The sequence below is a fragment of the Polyodon spathula genome, chromosome 1 (genome assembly GCF_017654505.1).
Source record: "Polyodon spathula isolate WHYD16114869_AA chromosome 1, ASM1765450v1, whole genome shotgun sequence".
Classification (NCBI taxonomy): Eukaryota; Metazoa; Chordata; class Actinopteri; order Acipenseriformes; family Polyodontidae; genus Polyodon; species Polyodon spathula.
In genome coordinates, this window is record NC_054534.1 from 42104315 (window position 1) to 42124976 (window position 20662).

Consider the following 20662-nt stretch of genomic DNA (forward strand, 5'->3'; position numbering starts at 1 on the left):
TTGAAAGTAAGAATGGTGGATTTTTTTTAAGTGGTTGTGGTGCAGGCAGAGAGAAGGAGAATGATGAGGAAGCCGAGGTATGCTTTTGCTAGATTATACAGATCTTAACTGGTATTCTGCCTAGTTAATGAGTATGTTAGTGAGTACAAAAAAAAAAAAAAAGTCACACCTACATGGTACCTGTATGATAATTTACTAATCTCCAGTGGTTCCCAATCCTGGTCCTGGGGAACCCCTGTGTCTGTTGGTTTTCATTTATTAAACAGCTGCAGATTTCAAGTCAGCTATCATATTTTAAAAGTGACTTGAGCTCTTAGTTGAAAACAATAAAAAGGTCAAATTGAGGAAAAATAGTCAGTTCAATTAAAGGTCTAGTTATTGAGAGCTCAGTTGGAATGAAAACCAACAAAGTGGTTCCCCAGGACCAGGGTTGGGAACAACTGATTAAACCCCTAATTAATCAAAAATCAGAGCTATTCCAACCCTTACTACATCTGCCTAAAAAAATCATAACTTTAGTCACATATGAAAATAGGGCCCCTAGTGACCACAAACACTTAGAATTTTAACAGAATATTTATCGCAAGACCTCCTCTAATCATTGGCGCATTAGGAGAGAGTAAAATGAGGAGACCTCTTACCAGGGACACAGTAACAAATCCAAATTAGCTGTAAAGCAAAAACTATCAATTGCAAATATAATGCAAACTGTGGGGGAAATTTCCTTTACTGGACATTGTTGTTTCCATAAATCAAAGTATTTTACTTTGGTCAAAACAAAAAAGGGTATAAACTGTAACTGAATTACTGTAACTACTATGACTGACAGTACCTCAAGGAAAACCTAGCGTATTTTCTGTAATGCATTGCTAATATGTTTATATTACAAAGGGAAAACACACATGGAAGTAGACAGGACTATAAAATCTTTCTGGTTGTTAAGTCCATTACTCATGGATACAGTAAAAGGAACATGGGCTACTTCCAAAACATGTCTATCAACTGGGTCTCACCATCTTCTTTTTGATTTCTTAGGACCCAAACAGGACTCCAAGTCTGCCAGAGAATTCATTTTGAAAATGTATCAGGAGATGAATCCGGATAAAGATAAGGTTGTTTACTCTCACATTACATGCGCCACAGACACAGAGAACATCAGGTTTGTCTTTGCTGCCGTCAAGGACACCATCCTCCAGCTGAACCTCAAGGAGTTCAACCTGGTGTAAACGCTGGTAACAGTCTGCTGAGCATCTGAAAGCCTGGGCCAAGTACATGTAGAATAAGTGCAATTGATGCAACAAATGCTGTTTCTCATTTAGGCCTCTCCAATATTTTCATGCATTGTAACCAGAGTTCTTATAATTGACCCCAAAAATGTGAAGACTGCTGGGAAGCAATCAAATCAGGGCCTTTGTGATGAATTTATTAAAGTTTACATTTATGACATTTGTTAATTTTATTAAGCCATATTTTTCACCAAAGTAGGCAAGTTTTAAAGTGAGTTCCTAGTGAAAGTGAATTTTAAATAACTGTGCACTGATTCAAATGCAAACACAACTGCATGTGTATCCTTTTCATTGTATTATTTGATAACCACCTGGAATCAAATACAGTAGACTGTAACCCAGGGCTGCGAAACTCCATCCTCGAGGGCCGCAGTCTTCTGGTTTCCATTCCAACTTAAGCTCTCAATTAAACGTAATTGTATCTAATTATTTCTAATTAAAGATATTTTACAGTTAGTTATTTTCAAAAATGCACTTGATTTAAGGCACACTACCTGTAAAACACTGATGCCTGGGTGTTAAATGTGTCCAATTAAGCAATTGAGAGCTTGGGTAGAACAAAAGCCAGAAGACACCCCTGCTGTAACCAAAGTGCCTTTTAAACAGCAAAGTGAAGGTGGTTAGTGGATATCAAAAAGATACCTAAATACATTTTACTATTTTTATATGATTTGGGGTAGATGTTCTTTCCATGGGTGAACTGTCATGAATGGTCATGTGGGTTTATGTATTTATTTTAAATAGTGACACTTGATAATACTGGATTAATAAATAAATTGATTTTTATGGACACATCTCAATGAACAACAAAAACTGTCAGAAACAGATAAAACAAACAAAAGCGGAATATTTAGCCGCTGTTTAACATTAAAGTAACAAAGAATATGAAATAAATTAAAAAAAATGTGAACATGGTACTTTGTTAGTGTGAATACAGAACTGCACTGTATATTGGTAAATTGTTCTTTGATGTAGTTCATCATTTACTAAAACTGAAATGTACATGCCTTGCTAGTTCATAAGAAATACAAAACACTTTTTTACACATCATTTGTAAAAACAAAACTGTTTTTTTTATCTGCCGATCCTGTGAAATGTTTATGGTGTATAGTAGCATTTTAAATCTACTGACATGAATATTAGCTCTTATATGTCAACAGTTTCAAGTTGTGTTTCCAATATATATATATATATATATTTGGATTTTGTAAAGATAAACTATGTGTAGGTTTGATGTGTCATGCTTTTTTACCTTCATATCTTTAAAACTTAAATTATAAAATACATTGAACTGCTAAATATGATGTAACACCTCACCCCGTTTCAGAAGTTTGCATTTGCCAAAGTGATCACCACTTAGCATTACCAAAGAAAATAGGTTTGATGGTATTTATGAAAAATACTGCACTAGAAAGCTATAACAAATAGGACTGACCCCATGTGAGATAAATATTTGCCTGTTATGCTGTACATTTACAATTATTGTAATTTAATTTATTTTAAGTTTGTTTTGTAAACTGTACCTTTAGATGCACATATATACTATGAATCTTGCAAAAATTTGCACCTTGATGGCACAAGTTATAATTGTTTTATTTCATTAGATAAGTCAAGATACACTACATTAGATACACTCCAGGAGATAGCTAGTGTGTTCCTATTTTTAAATTACATTGTCTATAGGATTATAGTTATAACAAAATAAATAATGCTTATACAGTAGGTTTGATGCACAATGTGTATATACCAGTATACAAAGTTCTCTATAAAATCAGGTAATGCAGCAAAAAGAGAGACTACATCTTAGAGGACCTACAGCTATGGCCAAATGGTTTGCATTACCCTATAGAATGAACTAATTTTGCTTCATAAAGTGTAATGAAACATGACGAATAATGTTATATTAACAGTTTGAATTCATACTGCAAAATATGACATTTTGAAATCTAACATTAAATACTATACTACTATTATGGCTTCCGGTAGACTTTTGCTATATAGTTTTGTAGGTTTTTTTTTTTTTTTTTTAAATGTCTCAAATCCTAAAATTCTAGGTGATGCTAAACTTTCGACCATTGCTGTACTTTCTGAATGGTTACTGTAAGTGCTCCCCCACAACCAATGCCTTCCAGCTTCTAGCCTTTTTCCTCAGTATAAACCACAAAATATCTGCTCAACACACATACATATAGCACAAAATGCAGACACAAAGACATTCAGCCAGGGACTTCTAATGCAATAAGTTAACACTCCCATCACTCTGTCAGGGCTCATAAGCACTTACTGTTGTTGATAGAAACCAACAATTTAACAATGATTTACAGGTAACCCCCATGATATAGAAATGTGATTGTAGAATCTAACAAACTAAACTTTTTACAAACATTTTATTTTTTAAATATACCCATACAGTTGCATGTACTGGAACACAGCATATCACAAGCTACCCTGCTAGTTCCTATACTAAATACATATATCAGAATCTACACTAACATTGAAATGAATTTTAATTTCACCATGGTTGGTCTACAGAACTGTGATATCAACATTTCAACTTAAACTTGCTCTTTTTTATATTTAAACTATAACAAGCAGGTTGAAACCCACTCTTTTGCCTTGTTTTATAAAAAGATTTGTAAACACAGCATTAATGCATTAATAATTTGCCCATACTGCATGTGTGGGGCAGGGTGGGTATTTATGTATAGATTATAAGTAGTACTGCAGTTTACACATTTTATTACAGAAAACTGTGATGCTGTTATACAACCTCAATAAAATAAAAAAAATAGAACAGACTTGTACTGGTGTTATTGTACTGAATATATATATATATATATATATATATATATATATATATATATATATATATATATATATATATATATATATATATCGGCAGCTGGCTCTTTGAGCTAATATATATATATATATATATATATATATATATATATATATATATATATATATATATATATAGATAGATAGATAGATATATAGATATATACGATGTTTTACAGATGTTTAACAGGAAATACTTTTGTAACATAGATTTTGCCTTACGAAACATCAGTATAGAGGATATTGTGTTATTCATTTATAAATGAAAAAATAAAAATAAAATTAAAAAAACAAAACTAATGAAAAACACACAAAACAAAAAAAAAAACATAACTGGAAGTTTGACACCCATACCACAAAGTCTCTGAAATTCCATCTTAATTAATTAAAAAAGAATAAAAATAACAGAATAAAAATAATAGAATATATAAAGCTGTAATCAGCCTACTACCAGGCACTTGAGTAAGTAGGAAAACAGGATGTACTTGTACTTACGAACATGTTAAAAAAACAAAACAACACATTTTACCTTGTGGCCCTGTGCAGATTTTTTATTTGTTGTGATGCATTGAAACTGGAAGGATGTTTGGACTCATGCTTCAAGTGAGAAAGTAATATAACTGCAGACCTTTGCTAGCCAGCCTGCACTACTACCCTTGCTACTCCTAAACTGTAATTCACAGATGGAAGAGTGATTTAAAATAAAAAATAAAATTACTGACTATGGAGTCAGATGTGAGAAACATAGAACACTTAAGTCAAAGATTAGTTCTGAACATGCTTACCCCCATATACATATACTAAGAACAGGCAGGGATGTTTGAATAACATGAAACAAACCAAAAGGAAAGGTCTACACTGTCATGTTGGTATGCGACATGTATGTGTCACTGCATTACATCGTGCTGTGTTGTTGCCGTTTTGTTTTTAAATAAAAACAGTTTGGATGGTTTGTTTTTTTAGCTTCTGTATCAACACACTCTACCAGCACCAATTTACCTGGGAATATAGTGTCAGGATAGATATTGTCAGATATTAAGAGTTGTTAGACAGGCACACCTGAAAAACCTCTAAAACCTGACAGTAATGACTTCTCCAGTACATGCCTTGGACAATTCCTGATGCCTCAAATAACTCTCAAAATGTTTCAGTACAAGTACTGTGTACTGCTACAGAAACCTTCAACAGTTGTATTTGAAAATTAAGCAACAATGACCAGGGTTGGGTTGCACCAGCTATGCGTAAGTTCATTCAAGTTAGAACGTAAAGTACTAAATCCTTGGTTGTTACTAGTTAGTTTATAACTAAGCGCTCTCTTATTTCAGTTGCACCACACACACTGAAGACAGTACTTTGTTAGTTTATCACTAGGAGCAGTTCATACTAAGTCGGTGATGTCATTGCTGCTCAGTAGCCAATCAGAAGTGAGGATATTTCAGAGGGCTTGGACAGTAATACAGATAGAAACTCCCACTGAAGAAACACGTAGGGACAGGACTTTTAAACTATCAAAAATACTCATGTAATTTAATGGGAATATTAAAACTGTTTAGATTTAGAGATTTATTGATAAAAAAAAAAAAAAAATTCTGCACCTTTTTGTGAAATCGGGATGCTAAGAGGGAAAAAGGTTTTGTTCGTACTTTGTATCTTAAACTTTCACACTTCCCTTTGTTAAAAACCCAGATTAGCTGTGTGTGTGTGTGTTACGACAGACAAGCTGACAAGACAGCCGTGACAGATCTCATCGGATTACATAGGAACTTTAAAATCATTCCTTTAAGATTTTTATTATCCTATTAAATCCTTGAAGAAACTTTAGAATGAAATATGATTTAAAAGGATGTCCTATAATTATCATCAAGAGGATGCATGTGGTCTCGCAGGATTCACCGACGACAAAAACTAAGAACAAGATCATCTTTAAAAGAGAAGCCCACGCATCAAATGTTGCTGTGTCCCCTTGTATTTTGAATCTAAGAACAGTTTACACCTCCCTAAGGGTATGAGTAAATTTTAAGCAACAACTAGTATTACATTATAACTACTAGCTGGAGCAACCCGTGAAAAGTTAGTAATGTGTAAAATAAACGTTAGTAAAGATTTGCTTTAACTAAGCGAAGTAACAACTTATGCACAGCTGGTGTAACCCAGCCCAGGAGTAAAGCAAATAACATAAACCATGAGTTTATATATGTAATATGTTGTATAAAACTTTGACCATCACCAGCAATTTACATATCAAAGTTAATTTAACTTTGCCAAAAATTGTTCAACAAATTTACATGCAATAGCAATTTAATGCAAATAACTTTCTATATTTCCCATCATACAGTATTCCTTAACAGATAAAAATATATACTGAAATTATGCATCTGCAGAATAAATACTGAAGTTCTCCAAATATTATTGCCATACAAAGACGATCATTTTCAATTTCATTAAGGTTTATTGGATTGGTGTGACCTGTTGTCTGTAGCTTTCTGTAATTGCGTGAAAAGTGAGTCACATTCACTAGCAAACACATTGACTGTAAACTTGCCTGTGAAGTTTTATAAAATATTTTGTTAGTCAAGACTGCCAACATATTTAAATAAAAACAATAGGTATGCGTGAAAAATAGTACTTCTGATATATTATGTGGCACTTTATTAAATGATAGTGTCTGACAGAATAATAACTATTAGGATCTAAAAACAAATGGTCAGCTTTAGATGCTATGAGCATAATTGCCATTTATTTGAAAAGCAATCAACTGCCTATTTTTCAAACAAATCAACATATTTTTAAAACTTAGGCACAACCTGCTAAAATGTGTATTAACAATATAGATAAAAAAAAAACAACTGTACTTATAAACTCAATTAAATACATGTAACATTTACATGTATGCATATTTTTTAACATAATATGGTATTAGCTTGCATTTCAGAAACATCAAAAGGCACTGAATGGAGTTGTGTATTTGATGTTCTTTTTTTCATCACAGAAGCCTTGATTATGGGTTTTCAGTATTTCGGCAGGCTATCTCTTGCATCTTCTAATTTGGCAAGAACCCACTGTAGAAAAAAAAGAAACATTATTCATATTTCATTAAAAAAAAATAGAAAAAATGTGGAAGCAGTATGGCAGTGGGTTCAGATAAATATGCCCGTGTAATTGTAATGTTATATTGAGCAATAAAAATAATCAAAGAGACAAGTGAGAGAATTATATTATACAGCAGTGTACCAATGTGAAGACACTACCTCAAAGCATGTGGTCTGTATTAAAAACTATGGCTAGAAGTAAAATAAATAAAAATAAAACAATTTTTTTTTTAACAGGACATCACCTCTAATGGAATTCAACCATTAGAATCATCAATGGCAGCTGTACCAAATGTGAAGACAATGTCTCAAAGGTTTCTTTCTATCACTGGTATGGTCTAAGGCTAAAGCCGCGTTAGTGAAAACCTGCAGTTAACTTGAATGAGAAAATCATATAATACAGCTGACTGAATTGTGACCCTTCATTACAAAATCAGTCAGATCTTGCAATTTCAAATCAGAAACAAATGAAACCTTTAATTTGGACATTCATAGTTTGAGAAAATCAACTAACAAATATTTACACTTAGTTTAAAAGCTTGTTAAAATGGTCTTTTTAAAAGACAGAATAAAAACAGAAATGCACTGAAGCCCAATGACAGGCATATGTGACCAGTGGGGCGTTTGTGAGAGCTCAGTATTATTTCTCTATAGGGTTCATAAAATCATGTTTTAAAATAACTTTTTAAATCTGTACTACTCTTTTCCAGTCCTATAGGCACGTACAGATATTACATTGTATACATACCTTGGCAATTTCAGGACTTTTGAAGTTTATTATCTTCCCATACTCTTTGGCGTGGAACACAGACTTTACTCTCTCCTACATAACAAAATCAATAAAAAATAGACAAATGCAATTCCATGATATTGAAGTTAGATACCATTTTTTATAACACCAATATAACAAATCTTAATTAAAACACCAGAACAATGCATAAATGGGATTTCCTGGAAAACGTTACATGAATGAATGAATACATTTTGTGAAGTCAGTGAAATTGTTAGCCAGTTACAATTGTCCAATTTTTCCTTTTAATTTTACTTATTTATAATATATAAACAACCACTGTAATTAAGCGTTAGCCCTTATAAGAGGAAAGTAATAATTAATCAGTTATGTCAAAAAGTGTCTATGCGTCTTCAGTTATTATGGCTTTTCCAATGCATTTTCTTTTCATCCAGTTTATTTTTTAAATTCCTCACACTAAAGCTAGAGAATTATTCACTGACTAGAATTTAAAAAAAAAAAAAAAAGTTGGGTTACCGTACCTTGAAAAATTATATACCAAAGCTTTGACTGGGTTGGCTGCACAAGCCACTCCAATGATAAGTATATAAGAGGAAGTGCCCAAGTAGACAACCCTTACAATTTTTTTGTTTGATGACTTTTAGAGAACAACGGTTACAAGTTATGCCCAAGAAACATATATACCTACAAACTTTGTAGGTAGGTGAAAACGAACAGTTCTTTACTTCACCAGTTCGGCTGAGTTGTTAATCAATCATCAAGATAAGACAATATCTCAATTCCATGTACTGTAAGGGGGCGACTGTTTCTGCCACACGTTGGAGGTGGTTCTGGGAACCATCTATTGTGAAGCTTTCGATGGGTTAGACGAATGCCCACCTGAAAGTAAGGATCACTCAGGTCTACGGACGTGTACCAATCTCCCTTGTGGAGAGAAAACAGGATTTGGGGGACAATTTGGAACTTTGAAGCAATGCCTAAACAGAAAAATATTGAGGGCCCAGAGATCCAAAATTGGATGCAGGGATCCATCCTTCCTTCTTTGACACCAGGAAGTAGGGAGAACAGAAACCTCTGTGAACATCTTCCAGTGGAGAGATGCCGTTTCACTGTTAAAGATTCCTGACTTCATCCATTCAGACCTGCTTTGAGTTTCTTGATCAGGGACTGTGGTGAATAACTGCTCTCAAAAAGGAGGGGTTCTATGTTAGACCAAGGCATAACCCCTACTCACAATAGTAAGGACCCAGCTGTCTGTGGAGAGCCTGCCTCTGATGGAAATTATGTGAAGGGGGAGGGGGCTCCTGTGAGAAATGGAGTGTTGACGGTCTCAAGGGGCCTAAGCCTAGGGCGGCACTCCTACATCTGCAGCTGGCAGCTACTTCCCACCCCTCCAAGAGACAGGGAAACAATCATTATCTGCAAACCGTTATTGCATCAATAAACCTTTGCTTTGTAAAGAAGGAGAACGGATTACCACTTCGATCACGTGTGCACTGCAAATACATTGGTGAAACGCGAGAGAGTCTCTTCTCTTAGGAAAAGGTAATTTTTTTTTTTTGATAATATATATATTATTATATATTATATATATATATATATATATATATATATATAAAAGAAGATGGCAGGCAAGGAGGGAGGAAAACTTAGGGGTGTGGAGTTCATCTCAAACCGGAATAAATCCAAATTACAGACAATTACGCCATTCTTATCAGTTCTGATGAACTCCACACATGAACCCCTATACCAAAGAAATTATAGAGGGGGGTTGGTAGTGTTGTCATTGGAAACTGGGTTGGCCTGTTGGTCTGTATTTCTAGGTCCTAGTAGGAGAGGGCTCTTTACACAGAAGAGAGTCTTTGTTCCTCTGCTGAGCTGTGAGGTGGGGGGGGGGGGTAGAACTCAGGGAGGGTGATGAACTGAGACCTTTGGAATTCTGAGATGACTTTGGGCAGGAAGTTGGGATTTAGCCTGCATGTAACTTAATAAGACAGCTATAATCCCGCTCGCACAGAACCGCCAAAGCAGTCATTTTGACTGCCTTTTACAATACATGTTTTTAGAAATACAATATTCTATTTTTGTTTTTATATACAATCCTGTTAGCTCTACTGTTCCTGGCAGCCATGAATGCACCTGGGAAAATACCAGTAGGAGAGATTTCATCTTGAAGCTAGCCACAGCGCTTCAGCAGAAACATTTTGATCAGAAAACTGCAAAGCAGCAGGCTGCTGCAGCTCAACCTGGATTCAGTGCTGCACTGAGTGACACATGCGAAAAAAAAAAAAAGTTACTTTTGTTTTAAATTATTTTTATTTTTTTTTTACAGTTCTGTATGTACATATACATGTTTACACAGTTTCTTTTGAAATGTTTATTTTATTATAGTCTTACATTTTTGGAAGTAGCGCTTTATATGTGCAGATGTTTGATATGATGTGCTTGAATAAAACTTTTGAGTTTTATCTGATTGTTTGTCTTTCATTTTAATATTGATATTGTTTAAAACGTAACCGTCATAATGACCACCAGCTGCGGTTTTAGATATGAATATAACCGCGGCGGTTCTAGTCTTAAAAGAGAGACAACCAGGGATTGGAGTTCACTTACTCTATGCCCACTAGAAATGCTGTTGCGAGGGGCAGATGTTTTAGGGAGCAGGAGCTAAGCGGTTGAAAAGGGCACCTTTCTTAACCTTCTTAAAACAAGGGACAGGCTCCACTGAGGACCGTTGGCCTGGGTGGTCTTAGCTGCAGGAGCCTTTTAAGAAGATTTGATACCATGGGGTGTGCTCCACAGTGGCTTTCCCACCCAGGAAGGATGGTGAATAGGGCTGAGAAGTGAACCCTTATTGAGGACGTTGAAAGCCCTTGTCGTACACTTCCCTGAGGTATAGAAGGCAGTCTTGAAGGGATATTGAGAATGGGTGTATGTGATTTTCTTGGGACCACCTGCTGAATTCTCCCCATTTCTTAGCATGAGTGAGTGTACTTTTTCTTTGAGGCAGTTTGTACTTCTATGATCGTATCAGGGAACCCTTTGTGCTCTAGTTTCCTCCTTTCAATTTCCAGGCTGCTAAATGGAAGTAGTCCGGGTTGTGGTGGAGTAGCTTACTGTAGTTCTGGGACAGTATGCCTTAATGGGGAAGGAGGTGGATTGGTCCTGAAATAACTCAGCTCGTGATTTCAGGGAGGAGGATAGATACAGGAAAGCAAGTGGAAAGCGTGGCAGGGCCCGGTTGCACGTGCCTTTGAACTAAATGTTGCTTCTGTGTAGAAGGCAGAGATTTATAAATCCTGTAAGGGAAGATAAAATGTATCCATGCTCTCACAGGAACATTCTGTGGATTTAACCTTATGAGGAAATGAGTGAATGCAGGGCCCCATGGGGAAAAAATAATGCTTGCATGTGTGGCATAACTCAGTTGTTTTATACATATTAGGAATGAAACTAAACTATGTTAAAATGCATAGACTTATAGAGTGATGTAATGCCTTGAGTAATGCCATAGAGCTATACCTATATAAACTAAAGACTTTGGGTAAGACATTGGAGTTCCCCATACCATCAACATCTCCAGGTTGCCTTTAAGGGGTTCTCCCTGTTCAGGTAATATTGATCAATTATCTTGTGACTGTTGAAGCTAGCGGACTAATATTTCACATCTAGAGAAATATTTGCAAATAACCGTTTTGTTTTTATACTATCAATAACCGTGGATGTTATTGTTTTAATAACATGTAATTGATTATTAACATTGTTCAAGATTTATCATTGATAATTAATAATTCACATTAAATAAACTATTGATTAACAATACAAGGCTTAGGATATTTGATAGGGTGTAATTATAAAAAAAATAAAACAACCCTACAATCAGATGAGACCAGGCCTTGTCAAAGTGGTGTGGCTGCCGCACATGGGATATTTTCATCCCTCAGTTAGGTTTAGTTTCTTGATTGTTTGTTTTTAGTTTTACATTTGTTGTTTACAGTTTGTGTACAAATGCGGTTTAATCCTTCTCCAGGCAAAAGCAGGACAAAAAATGGTTGGGGATTCTCTCTCTCTCTCTCTCTCTCTCTCTCTCTCTCTCTCTCTCTGCAATACTGCACAACAGCCTCCTCTTCCAGGAAACTCGGGTTCATTATCCTGGACTAACAACAAGATCGGCAGTTCACATGTAGATCAGAACTGGATATTCTTCAAATTAAAAGTGAATATTAGCAAAAGTCTGTTCCATGCACAGTCAGTCCTTGCACTTACGACACAATCGGTTCCTGAAAGTTGTGTTGTTAGTTGAAACGTCGTAAGTCGAAACACATTTTCCCCATAGTAACAATGTTATAAATTGGGGTTACGTTCCTGACTCTGGAGAGATAATATATTTTTTACAAAAATGACCCGTTATATTGTACTCATGCAAATAACTCTTTACACTTAGCCCGGTGGGTGCGCGCATTTTACTCTGGCATCTACCTGGCTTGTTTAAAAGTACAGACTTGGGGCTTTCCAGTGACGTATTCAGTGTGTGTATGCGGTACTCCTAGCCGGAACTACGATCGCCTGAAGTTAAGCCCCTCATCATGTGATAGAGTTCACAGCTTGAGTCCATTGCTCTTTTCAGACATTGTTAAGGGCAAATAAATTCTAAAGTTACATGCATAAAAAAAAAAAATAAATAAAGCACTAGACTGAGTCAGGGCGACCACGGCAGGTACTGTAGTTCAGACACCGAGGATGCGCACGTGACGCATGGATCGGGTCTCGCCGTGTAGTAAATCCTGTATCGATGTTGTAAAGTCGAAGCAGGGTAATAATGCAAAAGAGTCTTAAGTGCCATGTGTCGTAAGTCGAAGCATTGTAAGTCAAGGATGCCTGTAGAATAAATGTATATGTTGCTGTTCTCAGCCATTTTCTTTGTTGTCGTGTGCTACAAGTGCTTTTCTTAAACATAAATTTAATTCCTTTGTCTTGACCATCATCTGCAGTGTTGCCAAAATGTTGTTCTTCAACAGGTTAAATCCACAGAATGTTCCTGTAGAAATAATTACCTCTTTTTCTGGCTACTGACTTTATAATGAAGCTTTGTTATTGTGTAATGGCTTTCAATCAATTAATATATTTTTTAGAATGAGTTCTATTAGATTTTTTACAGACTTAAAGGGGATAGGAAACACTTTTCGCTTGGTTTGTAAATGATAAAACAGATTGGAAAGCAATGTAATCTCGGGTTTTTATCGGTATATGTCAAACGAGATGTTTAAATTCTGCGGTTTATCAAACTAATCTGTCGCTGCTGGAAATCACTCCTGTGATGTCAGTGGTTGGAGAAGGCAACAGGAGAAGTACATGAAGTAAGTGATTTCTCTCATGCAAATTGTTTGGAAAATCTCATACTTAACAGATTCAGAGTTTTGTAATTGTGACTTACTGACAATGATTTTGTACAGAGTAAACTTATATACAATTTACATGTAACTTTTACATGAGCTGTAATGTTTCCAAATGTCCATAGTACTTGGCAGTAAAGTAAATGAACTTGGCATCAGTGACCTGGGGCCGATTGTACTAATGGGATAAAAAAAAAAAAAAAAAAAAACAAAGCATGCATGCAGAGTGACAGCAAAGATTCAAAGGTGCACAAGAGGTGTACTTTAGCAGTGTCGTTTCGTTTCATGAGAAAAAAAAAATATATACCTACAGGGGATGTTACATGTAAGTTTTAAATACCTATGAATGGGAGTTGTTATTATAATAGTAATAATAACAACGTGTACGAGAATAATGAAAACGCATAAATACAAACACAGGCTACCTGCTGATGATAGGTCGTATAAAGTCAGCTCGGACGTCTGTAAAAAGCTGCAGCAGTGCAGTATGCAGGACCTCTCTATCCAGGCACACAATTTTAAAAATGCCATTTTGCGTGGTGTAGGGTGGACCTTGGCCAGACAATTTTTCAGAAGTTCTGAGCTGTATGCAAGGAATTTCAAAACAAACAAAAAAAAAAAAAAAAACGTATTCCTCACGAGATGGCATCACTGTGCAGTTATAGCAGCTGCACCAGAAACTGTGTGCTGCTCTGTTAGGATCTGGGTCTCTCTCACTATCTGGATCAGATTCCCAAGAATCTGAATCCTTTCTTTCAGTTTCAATAGGGCTTATTTGACGCTCTGATTGGCTCAAATTCATACATAAAGTTTTTACCACACTCCAACCAGTGACGTCACGGGAAAACTCTGTCAACAAGGTGGAACACATCACAATTTAAGTTTTTTTAATAAGATTGTTTAACAACCAGAAATTGTGCATTTTGGTTTGTCATATTAATTAGTGGCTAATGTTCACTAAATGCTTGTATTTAACATGTTTTCTTGAGTTACCTTATATCAAGAGTAGGGTACAGAGAAAGAATGAATCTTGGTTATAATCTCCCTCCCGACCTATGAGGGTGTTGTGTAAAGGGAACTGAGTGCCCCGGACTTGATGTTCTGACAATACATTCCAAGGGAAAGGTGGAAGTCAGCCGTCTAGAAAGGGAGCAGAGCTACGGTACACCGTTAGCGCCCCAGAAGGGAAGCAATGTGGTGACCGCAGATTGGAAGAGAAACCATTGCACTCGCTAACCAAGGGGGCATGACTAGGTGATCTGTTCCTTTTGTCATGGTTAAGGTTGAACGGAGAAAGGAGAACCATAAAATAACAACCGAGTGTTTTGTTTGTTTGTCGTGTCTAATTATACTTGTTTGTTCTTGTTAGACGGTTAACATGATCTGGAGCTGTCGCTTAAGGCCAGCAATAAACCCAGACAACACTTCACACAAACTGTATTTCACCACTTTAGCACACACTCTGTGTGTGTGTGTGTGTGTGTGTGTGTTTGTTCTACTGTGTTTATTCTTTCAAGACTGTAACCTATCGTTTGGAACAGTGCAATACACATTACTGTCGCCAGACCGGAATTCTAAATAAACTTTTCTGTTTGCATCGTGAACTTTGCCACAGGTGCCAATACTTTTCTTTGCGACTGTACACCTGCAGTACAATATATAATGAAACATATTGGAATGCACTTACCTTTGCTTCAATGCGTAAGCGTCTGCCTTCAACTACAAGTGGCTCTTTGGTGAACTCATCATAACAGTATTGCCATTCACAAGTAAGTTGTCCAAATGTTCCTTTTGTAACAAAGAATATGCCACTAAAATAATAAAAAAAAATCAAATTGAGTGCTTCTTTTTTTTTAAATAAAAAAAAATGTTAAAATAAAAAGCATGAAATGCATAAAATGTTGCCCCTCAAAAGTTTTTAAAAATGTAAAAATCTAATACTGTGTGTTTATATTAAAAATAATAAATGTCAATATCTACTTCCAGAAAATTTAAAGTAAACACATTACCTTTTTGTGATCATCAAGAAGTCTGTTTCATTCACCTTGGCATGGGCAAAGTATTTGTATTTGGCAAACCTTCCATTTTCAATTTTCTAAAGAAATAAAAGAATTCCATGAACCCTTTGCATATTTAAGGCATGACTATAAAATGTTTATGCTCAAAACACAAGTTTAGTGACACGGTGAAATAAAATCCATTTGACAGAAAACTAATTAATCTGAATGTTCAGACAACCTCGAACTTGCTACATTAATGAAAATTCCATTTACAGTCAATATATTTTAAAAGGAAAGTTAATTACAAAATAAAGTACAGTACACCCTCACTATAATGCACTTCATTATAACAAACCTGGCCCCTGGACCCCAAATAACAACACCACAAAAAAGATCATATGAAACACAAACTGTTAACATCCCAGTCTGTACGCACAGGATGCCATCTCCGCAGTGAAGTCCACTCTTTTGTCTTAATAAAAAACGCATGCTGTACAACTATGCCTCCGAAACGAAAATAACTTGTTTCAACAAAGCTGGAAACTACATTGATCAATTGAAAAAAATCAGTAATACGGGTATGTCTCCGTCGTGAATACAGGTTGTCAAAAAACAGGTTTTTGGGTCGTTCAGCAACCATGCCGCAAAGTAAAATTGATAAATTTAAATAAAAAAAATAAAAAAAAAAAAAAAAAAAAAAAAAAAAAAAAAACTTGAGGATCTGATGAACTTTTCATGTTGATTGATTTTAAATAAAAGCTCAGTCTGAGATTCTTGCATGTTGTTTGGTTGATTTGGTGCACTTTGAAACAATTCATGTCAGATTGATTTTGAATAAATTTGAGTTCTGTGCTGCATTTTAATTCTTTAACAGGATAAAGCAAAGACCAAATACTGCTACATGAGACTAACATGTACGTGAAATTCTAAGTGTATTCACAATCTCATCTCATTAACTCACTACAACAGTTTATCGTTCATTTGATAGTCCTTTTGCTATAATGAACCCCTTGATACAATGAACAAAAAGCCTGGACCCCAACAGGTTCGTTACAGCAAGAGTGTACTGCATCTGCATTTACCAGTCACCACAGTTACTATATTAAAACACACACATTATATATATTTCTAGAAGTGAAATACCTAAATGTAGAGCAATAAAAAAGTCAGTCGGTTGAGTTACCACCAACTTACTATGGTTTTTTTAATTCATATTTTACCCTATTTTAAAAATAAAAACAAAAAACTGTATATTGTGGCATATTATATTTACTGCATTTATATGACATAAATACATGTCTACTTACAATGAATGCGTGCTTAAGGTTTCTAATGATTACAAAATTGGCTTCCTCGAGATGGTTATCTTTACTGTTGTTTTAGTTTTAGTTGCCACAGACAGCTGTCTGTTTTTACCTACTAATCTATGCAAAAATTACACAATTGTGTATTCAGGTGCAGTACTTCTTAATTTATTATGTATGAAATGTAAACATCTAGTCACAATGACAATATTTGGCCCTTCTGTATACTGCCTCAGTCAAATGATGTAAAATACAATCAAATAAATTGAGTTTTTATACTGTAATATTGTAAGCATGTTTTACCAGCTCAAATCAAGCATGGACTGGTTAAAATGACACTACTACCAGTGTTAGATTATGGTGATCCTCATTGGTAGATGTTTTATTATTATTACTATTAGTAATACATTTTAAAAAAGTAAAACATTAAAATAGTAAAATTCTTAAACTATATCCAGTATCAGTTATAGAAAGTGTTCACAGTACCGTTTTCATTTATTTGATAATTTTATGAAAATATGGTTAATATTATGAAACTAGAACACTGCCTTGTAATACAATACTGTTAATGAGACGAAAAGTTTAACTTTCATAGTGTTTCATTTTCAAGACCAAAACAGTTCAGCAGCATGAAACATAGATAAACAACAAGAACAAACTGCTGATGTGATTTATTTTTTTTCTGGAAATGAATTTGTGCAAAAGATTGCTTTACCATTTTCATCTAAGCAAAACATAATTCTAACATTGTATTTTAAGAAACATTTTATTAGCTTCTTGTACACAGATGGATTTTTGCATGAAAATAACACATTTTTACATAGCAAGCATAAGTATGGATAGTCGCATGAACAACACAAACGCTTGGATATGAGAATGAATTAACAAAATGCAAAAAGCACATTTAAAACTGAGGCAACAAATAAATGGACTGTCAACATAAACTGCTATCTACTGGAGAAGGATTAATATTATTTAACTTTTAATGCAAATATATCAAATTACAATTAAGGCTGAGGCGTTTGAACACTATCAATAGTCAAGCCTGTGCATCGTTTCTGTTTAAAGCAGGGACTTTTTTTTTTTTTTTTTTTAAAAACTGGAATCATTTATTGTATTTTAGCACAGAGCTTCCCCTCACCCCTCAGTTCTGACTCTGAATCTGCATGCGATTGAGCTCACCTTCTCCCCCCACGAGCTTTTACTTATGGGATCGCATCTGTGCGGGAGTCTTCAGGACGAACAGTGGAGCAAGTTAACATTAGTGCTAAAGACAACAAATATCGACAGAGATACAATGCCTTCTGATGTTTGAGAATTATTTTCTAAAAAACGAAGGACGCAAGACAGTAAAGTGCAGTCTATGCGGCAAATGTCTGGGATACTCAGGCAATACAGTGAATCTGCCTAACCATTGAATAAGATGGCAACTCCAAACACCGAAAATAGGCACTTGCAATCAGTTGCTTCTTTTTTGAAAAAAAAAAAAAAAAAAAAATTTTAGATCTGAACTGATGACGTAGTGATGCAAGATGCAAGGCCTGTAAATATTATTGAGGGAGCTGCATTTCGACAACTGGTTACAAATCTTCCACCAGGCTATCAAATGCTTTGCCGAAAGACAGTGTCCAAGTTAATTTTAAAACGTACGAATGAGAAAATTCGAAATAGTTAGTCATAAATAGTCATAGTTATCTGCCATTATATCATGTCTGACTGGGAACTGAAAACAAACATTTTAGCAAAAAGAAAAGTCAACGACAGACACACCACTATTAATTTAGAAAAAGTGAGCTAGCAACCAATGCTTTAAAAGAAGAAACGAAATTAAATGTTAGCTGTAGAAAAAGCTTCTCTGAAACTACTGCAGGATGTCCCAACAAGATGTAACACTGTATACTACATGTTCTAGCAACTTTCGCAATTGAGGTGGCCCGAAGTAGCTGTTTTGTCAAACTCAGAGGTGACAAAATGACCAGATGCAGTACCTTAGACACTGAGCAGTGGAAATTAATGTCTGAAGTGCTCCCATTGCTACAGCCATTTCAACTGGCTACTGTGCTTTTAAGCTCAGAGAAAAAACACTGCAGGCTGTGTGTTCCCTGTCGTCACAGGGATACAAAATCGGCTGAGCAAGAAACCAGACACTGACATTAATAATCCAGCTACACCATTAAGTAAAGATGCTGAGAATGTACGGAAGGCACTTCTGTGCAATTTGTCATGTTGTCTCGACCTTAGTCAACTGAATGAGTCAAACAAAAAAGTTATGCCACTGTTGATCGCTTCTTTTGTTGATCCACATTTACAGAACTTACATTTCCTAACAAAAGAGGCCAAACCCAGTGTAAAAGAAGTTGTGCAGTGCCGAATTTCAGAGTTTTCTGAACCTAACCTTGCTGGTGAAAAAAGTGGAGGTAGCACATGTGAAAACAATGAGGATTTGCCACTTAAAAAGAAGTCAAAAACAGAGATGGGTTTTGAGTTGTTGTGTGGTGGATGCAAACACACCTCACATAAGCCCAGCAACGCTAAGGAATGTGACATCACACGGGAGATCGCCATTTATTCATCCGAACTACCCTTAAGTATAAATGAAGATCTGCTTCTGTGGTGGAAAAACAATCAAGATCGCTTTCCAAAAGTTGCATGTTTGGACAGAAGCATCTTGCAGATTGGGTAGATTGTAAGCAAGCTCTGGTCTTCACTGAAAGCAAAAAATGTGGACGCTATCGTGTTCCTTAACAAAAATAATATCTAAGCCATGGATAATACTGTTACTGAACTGTTAACTTTTTTGTAAATTAGTTATGATGTTCCCTGGATTGGTTGTTAAACCGCTTGTTCTGGATTTAAATTTTTAAACTGGCACAATTCAACATTGATAAGGTAAGAAAATGATTCAATCTTTATTATTATTATTATTAGTACTGTATGCACAAACTGATGTAATTTCATGAGTATAATAATTTTTAAACCTTTACTAGCAATGTTGCATTGTAACATACAGCTCCAGCTGTATAAATGCGGTAATTCATTATTTACCCTTTCATAATGTCGATGAATTGATGCATCAGCTTTTTGGAAAACGATATATCGATGGTGAAAAAGTAGGCAACGCCCCAGCCTTAATTACAATTTCCTGTTGCTATAGGCAGCAAACAGGTACAAAAGTGGTTAATAGAATTTATAAAAACAACATCACTTTTGCTTACAAAGACTACTGTATAACACCTGATCCTTTATAGCCAGCTGGAATTTAAAACATACACTGCATGAGGGCTAATGAAATACACATACTGGTTATACTGTATGACTAACAGCTACCATTAACAACTACTATAAATGCATGCATTAATAGCACTTAGCAATATTATTCTAGCTGTCATCATCATCATCACTGTCAGTCCTAATCCATTCAGTGTAGGCCATTCTTTTCTGCAAGCATGATAAGAGGAGAAAAAACATAGCCGATATAAGTTTATACATGCAGACTGTCCAGTTATGTCAGGCTAATTGGCATAAAAAAAGCAATAGACTAAGTCAAATTTTAATTCTTGACAACGTTTTGCTTATTTTTAAGAGGTCTTAAAAAGAAAAAAAAAACAAAAAACATATTTGTATACTACTTGTCTTTATAAAGAATTTTCTTTTTTTTTTGAGATTTCAAGACAGTTTCAGGTAAATTAATCAATCAAATTCCACCCTGTATGTCTGGTCAACATTCAGAGATGCAATATGTATGACAGAGACTAAATATTTATAAGTAAAAAAAAAAAAAAAATTCCATTGTTTGCTCTTTTGTGACAATAACACACTTTATGAACTTGTCTCCCCATGTGCAATCTAGACTTATTTCCATTTGTATACAATGACAAACTACTGTAATCCAATAGTTGGTTTGTTGTTTTCTTTTTTTTTTTTTAATCCTCAGATTATAATTGACCTTAGATTATAATAAATTTACCATTATTTATTATTTTCCTTTAAATCTTTTC

General features: G+C 35.0%; 2 protein-coding genes across 4 annotated transcripts in view; one reads left to right on the forward strand and one right to left on the reverse strand.

Moving 5' to 3' along the window:
* The window catches only part of LOC121318864 (guanine nucleotide-binding protein subunit alpha-14-like), a 38410-nt gene extending 35272 nt beyond the window's left edge, over positions 1–3138 (forward strand). Inside the window, exon 7 of the mRNA XM_041256003.1 lies at positions 1036–3138. Coding sequence (XP_041111937.1) covers positions 1036–1226 — 191 coding nt within the window. The 3' untranslated portion in view covers positions 1227–3138. The remainder of the gene's footprint in view (positions 1–1035) is intronic.
* Positions 1–20662, reverse strand: part of vps13a (vacuolar protein sorting 13 homolog A) — a 123581-nt gene that overhangs the window by 3645 nt on the left and 99274 nt on the right. The window contains exons 69-72 of one of the 3 annotated variants that reach the window (XM_041255972.1): positions 15370–15455; positions 15048–15171; positions 7965–8039; positions 4271–7186 (exon numbers count right to left, since the gene is read on the reverse strand). In XM_041255972.1, the coding sequence (XP_041111906.1) occupies positions 7136–7186; positions 7965–8039; positions 15048–15171; positions 15370–15455 (336 nt within the window). In that variant the 3' untranslated portion in view covers positions 4271–7135. Of the gene's footprint in view, positions 1–4270; positions 7187–7964; positions 8040–15047; positions 15172–15369; positions 15456–18147; positions 20103–20662 lie in introns of those variants that run through there. The other 2 variants (XM_041255980.1, XM_041255989.1) reach the window with 2 other exon arrangements.